The 6077-nt window shown below is 41.0% G+C and overlaps 1 protein-coding gene across 1 annotated transcript in view; it reads right to left on the bottom strand.

The window, feature by feature from the left end:
* Positions 1-737: 737 nt before the first annotated feature.
* LOC127455559 (polycomb group RING finger protein 5-A-like) overlaps positions 738-6077 on the bottom strand; it is a 61076-nt gene continuing 55736 nt past the window's right edge. The window contains exon 9 of the mRNA XM_051723558.1: positions 738-773. Coding sequence (XP_051579518.1) covers positions 753-773 — 21 coding nt within the window. The 3' untranslated portion in view covers positions 738-752. The remainder of the gene's footprint in view (positions 774-6077) is intronic.

Raw genomic sequence — 6077 nt, 5'->3', positions numbered from 1 at the left:
TCCACATGCAAACATGTTACCCAGTCACAGCAGTGGGCATTTACACTTAAGTCTTCAAAAACGCATGGCCCAAAAAATGGAGCGTTTGAATCAGAGGCACAAAAACTGGATAGAAAATGACCAATTATTCCTAAATTATGACTACCTTTAATAAAAAAAAAAAATCACACTAACATTATAAGTGGACCTCAAGGAACATTATAAAATAAATAAAAATCCAATTCATGACACCTTTAATTAAAACTAGTAAGAAGAGTAAAAAATAAAGCTTAAGTTGAGTCAACTTTTTTTTATTTGAGATAACTAAGTATTTACATTGTATCATGGAAATTCATTGGTCAAAATGTGTGTCTTATGTATAATTATGTAATGTATGTGACATATGTGGCAAGGTTTCTTTCTCTCCTATATCACATATATGTTTGAGGTTACAGGGTCTTTATGCAAAACATTTTCCATACATTTCCTTTAAAGCTCTGTTATACTTCCTTGTGTCAAACGCAAGGAAGTGTAATAGAGTTTCAAATCATGATTGCACCTTGGAGACAGCAGATGGCAAGATTTATATTTAAAAAGGAGTTACATTTTGGTCTGTTCTCACCCAAAACTGACCGTATTGCTTCAGAAGACGTATATTAAACCACATGAGTTGTATGGATTCTTTATGCTGCCTTTATGTCCTTTGTGGAGCTTGAAAGTGTTGGACCTTTATTGACATGAATTGTACGGATATATTCACATCATATCTCCATTCAAGTATCTTCGTTTGTGTTCTACAGAAGAAAGAAAGTTTGAGATGGCATAGGGTGAGTTAATAATGAGAGAATTATAATTTTGGGGTGAACTATTCCTTTAAACCTAAGGGTTAGCTATATAAGCATCATCCACATTTTTTTCTGCTGACTTAAATTTACTTCATCCTGTCTCAACAACACATTTTTAGTATCCAGACATACAGCCAGTGCAGGTTTTTCACTTTAGAGTCCATTTTTCATTATTCTAAATGAAGGTTATGCAAACATTAGATGACTGGTGCGAAAGAGAGAGTTGGTCTGGGGCAAGAGCCATAAACAGGCCTGGCAGGAGAACAGTGAAGCATTCACAATCAGTCAAGAACAAGGGCCCTCTTACTGAGTGAGGAGGGAACTGGAGCGGAGTAGGGAGTAGATTTGTCCATACAGCTGTGATTTCCTGCTCTGTAAAGCACTCTCCAACTATAAAGGTCACAGAGAATATGTTTTTCCAATCCCTGGGTGCCTCCTTTACCAAAGCAGAGATTTGGCAAATGTTGTCGTGTGTGAATGGCAAATGTGTTTGGGAATGCATTTCTGCAGTGCAAACATGAGCCCTTGTCAGTTGTTTTATGTAAGTACATGTTCATTTTGTCCTGTCATTTTAATAGAGCAGTTTACATACGTGATATTTGATCCAGCACGTTGGTAGTGTATCATTGCTTGGCAAGGATACACTATTTTTAAAGTAGTGTATATTGCAACTGTTGAAACGGACCACAAACACCACTGGAGACTATTTCAGAAGCCACGGTAACAAGGAACCAAAGAGACTGGTCTTGGATAAGTCTCCTCCACTGCTGACACAGAAGATTTGGGATATATAAGTCTTCAAAAACTGATTCTAGATATACACAGAGTACAACAAAGCTTTCATTAATTCTTGTCCAGTGCAGAACACCACTCTGTTTACAGTTTGTTTTTGCCAGTTCATGGTCAATGAGCCATTGTGTGAGTCTGATCTGAAGCCATTCAGCAGCATAAATGGCCTGAAAACTAATATTTTGGTCACAGGCAATTTATATCTTATTTTACAAAGTGCCAACCAGTGTTGGGTAAATTACTTAAAAATAATAATCCACTAAAAATTACTAATTATTTATTATTTAAATTATTTAAGATTGTAATCCGATTACTTATTATTTACTTTTAAGTTACTTTCTAAAACACTTTTCCGCTCAACAAATTCAAAATAATTATATATTTCTTATATATAAATCTATATTTCTTCCTTGTTTATTGTTACACAAAAGTCATACACTCAGCCCCTCACATTTCTCCTTCACAATATATTCTACATAAATAATATATTAAAAATAAGCATAACCCCATAATGTACTTAAAAGTAATTGAATTGATTGACTGAATCTGATTACAAGAATTTAAAATGTAATGAATTGCACTACTTTTTTTGACAAAAAAGTAATAAGATTACAGTAACTAATTACTTTGTAATTGGATTACACCTAACGCTGGTGCCAACACTTTGGAAAAAAATATGTATAGGGCTTATTGTTCCAGAAAAACAAGCTTTTGTGTTTTTGAGAGCGCATTAAATCTATTTTCATTTCTATTAATGAGAATTCATTTTATGAGCACATTTCCAGAAATCAATTAGTCATAAAATAAGGAAGCATGCATAATATGAAGCAGAGAGCACTCTGTGATGTTTAATCAACAGAAGATAGCATTATAAACAGAGTTGGGAGTAATGTATTACTAAGTAATTAATTACTGTAATTAAATTACTTTTTCATTGAAAAAGTAAAGTAAGGGATTACTCTTTATTTTTCAGTAATTTTCAGTTACCTCTGATGTAATTGTGTTAAATACTGTATAGACTATAGAACAATTCTATATAAAACAATAGTGAATTTAAAATAGAAATTTAACGTCTAATGTTAAAATATATTTTTCTAATTTAATGCAGCTCCCTTAAATTCTTTGTTCAGTTCATGAATAAATAGTTTTTATATTATTTATTTGAAAGTATTAAAAGAACAATTTCATGTCTATTCTTATATTTTTCATCTGGCCGAGGTTGATAAGGGTTTTAGAAAGTAATTAGTAATAAGTAATGCAATTACTTTTCAGACAGAGTAATTAGTACATTAATCTAATTACACTGTAGAAGATGTAATTAGTCGTTAGTAATTAATTACTTTTTTTTTAGTGCACCTTACCCAAAACTGGTTGTAAATATACTTATCAGCATTGTCATATCATTTGAGAGTTGAGACTGAATGTTTCTTTGTGAGCTGAAATCGATTCAACAGCAGACAACAAATGTTTGCTCTGCGGACTAAAGTGACGGCAATTGAAATAGAAGTAAGAAAGATCCTAAGATCTGAGTAATTTCAGAGTTTCCCGAATACACACTGTGGGGATGAGGGCACGGTCATGTGTCTGTTTGTGGGAGAGAGGGAGTGGTGTGGCTCGTCAAGCTGGTTGGCATAATTTCTAACAGCTGTTTCTCATTACAGTGATGGCGGAGAGAGCCTTTAAAAGCAGCCAAAACACACATGAGAAGACAGAAAGAGAACGAGTCGAGTGTACAGCATTGGTGTCTGTTGATATTGAATGTTTATTCTATTGAGTGTTGTGAAGAAGTTTATGTTTATCTTGAGAGTGTTATTGAACTGAGTAAAGAACAGAAAGAGTGCATATGCTGTGCACAAAGGCAAATTAAATAAAAGCCTACCTGAAGCGTGTCACTGCTCCCCGCTGCCTCCTTTCCATATCCGAACCTGAAGTAGTGTTACACTGGTGCCGAAACCCGGGAGAATTTGAGGAGATACGTCGTCATGGAATCCTCACCACTGCGCGAGGTGATCAAGACCCTTGCTGGCATCCAGAAAAACCAGCATCAAGCCCTCATCGAGCTGCGGCTGGAGCAGAAACAGCATTTCCAACTCCTGCTCCAGGCCCAAGCGGAGGACTGACAGGTGTTCTGGAGCCTGATCAGACACGAGGGGGTTCTGCTGTAGCCCCAGAGCCCACCCCGGCTGTCCAACCAGTAACCCTTCTCAAAATGGGGCCGGCCGACGTTCCCGAAGCATACCTCAACCTCTTTGAGAAGACAGACGAGGTTTGGGAATGTCCACCTGACCAGTGGGCTGCCCGACTGTTGTCACTACTCTCCGGGAAATTGCAGCTTGTGGCCCAACAGCTCCCCGCAGCCAACCTCCTCGTCTATGCTGACCTGAAGAGAGCCATCATGCAGCGAGTCGGCTGGACCCCTGAACAGGGCCAACAGCGCTTTCGCTCCCTGAAGCTGGGCAAACACGACTGCCCGTTCGCCTTCGTGCAGCAGCTCTGGGATGCCTGCCAGAAATGGTTGCTGATGGGGGAACCCCACGGTGCCCAGGACATTGTGGACCAGGTGGTACTGGAACAGTTAGTCTCCCAGCTGTCCCATGGTATGTCCGAGTGGGTCTAGTGCCACCGTCCGGTGTTGCTGGATGAAGCGGTCCAGCTGGCCGAGGATTACATGGTGGCATTTCCGGGAAGAAGTGAACCTGAGTCTCTCTCTCTGTCTTCTCTCTCTCTCCTACCCCCCAAACCCCACCCCCGCCCTTCCTTTTTCTGTTCCATCCCTGCCTCCAGGAAACCGGGCGCCCTCAGGGACTTCCCTGAAGTGGATTTACCTCTAGAGCAGTCACTTAACGAGTCCCTCAAACACGCATTTGACCAAGTGAGAGTAATCGATGGTCAACAGCCCCAGCCTAACATCGCACTCGCATACCCATATTTTTCAATTATTAAAGATTGGTTGTATCGAGTGACGCAGGACACTCAAACAAAAGAGAATACAATCCAGTTATTAGTCCCGAGGAGCCGTCGGGAAGCTCTCTTCAAGCGAATAATGGAAAAAACGAATAATGGCCCATTTTTTTGGGCCGGGCATTCACGGGGACGTTTGCAGGTGGTGTGCAGCATGTGGTGAATGTCCAAAAGTGCAATTGTGCCCTCTACCGCTAATCGAGGTACCCTTTTATATGGACCTTGTCGGGCCATTAGAATGGACCGCACGTGGGCATCGCTTTGCATTAGTTCTGGTGGACTATGCAACGTGATATCCGGAAGCAGTGCCCCGTGCAACATCTCAGCATGTAGTGTTGCGGAGGCACTCTTCAGAATAATTTCCCGAGTGGGGATTCCAAAAGAAATCCTCACTGATCTAGGCACTACATTTATGTCAAACACTATGCAAACTATACGAATTATTAGGTATTAAATACATTTTAAATAAAAGTGTTTACAACCCACAAACAGGCGGGTTGCTGGAATGATTTAATTAAACCCTGAAAAATATGATTCATAAGTTCATACACGAGGATGCTAGAAATTGGGATAAATGGCTCAAACCCCTGTTATTTGCAGTTTGAGAGGTCCTACAAGCCTCCACAGGGTTTTACCCATTCAAGCTGTTGTATGGGCATCGGCCATGCGGTGTGCTCAATGTCATATGGGAAGCTTGGGAGGAGGGACCTTCAAACAGCACATATTAAATTCAGTACGTTCTTGATCTTAGAGCAAAACTCCACACCTTGAGGCAACTAACACAGGGGAATTTCCTCCAGAGCTGGCTGTATAACAGGGGAACTTGGCTGCGGGAATTTGCACCAGGAGATAAAGTGCTTATATTACTGTCCACCTCAAGCTTTAATTTACTCGCCAAGTTGCAAGGGCCTTTTAAGGTCACACGGCGAGTTGGAGATCTCGATTATGAGATTAAGCGAATGGATAGGGGCGGGGCACATCAAGTTTACCACCTAAAATCGTGGAGGGAGGCGGTCCCTGTGGCCTTGGTGATGGTAGTCCCAGAGCGGGGGAGCTTGGGCCGGAAGTGACTCTCAAACCTAATCCATTCACCCCAGCCTAGTGTGGAGACCCCCTCTCACCATTGCAGCTCACAGAGGTAGCCAAGTTGCAAGCGGAATTCGCAGATGTGTTCTCGCCTCTCCTCGGCCGCACAAACCTCATAGAGCAACACATCGAGACCACCCCAGGGGTGGTGGTTCGTAGCCGCCCCTATCGCCTTCATGAACACAAAAAAAAGGTAGGTCAGGAAGAATTAGAGGCGATGCTTGACATGTGCGTAATAGAAGAGTCGCACAGCAATTGGGCCAGCCCGGTGGTTCTGGTACCTAAGAGCGATGGGATGGTCCAGTTCTGTGTAGACTATTGAAAAGTGAATGCGGTGTCCAAATTTGACGCATACCCAATGCCCTGGATTGATGAATTGCTTGATCGGTTGGGCACTCAATTTTATTTGACACTGGA

Source organism: Myxocyprinus asiaticus, chromosome 17 (genome assembly GCF_019703515.2).
Source record: "Myxocyprinus asiaticus isolate MX2 ecotype Aquarium Trade chromosome 17, UBuf_Myxa_2, whole genome shotgun sequence".
In the NCBI taxonomy this organism is placed as follows: Eukaryota; Metazoa; Chordata; class Actinopteri; order Cypriniformes; family Catostomidae; genus Myxocyprinus; species Myxocyprinus asiaticus.
This window is presented reverse-complemented; position numbering and strand designations above follow the sequence as displayed.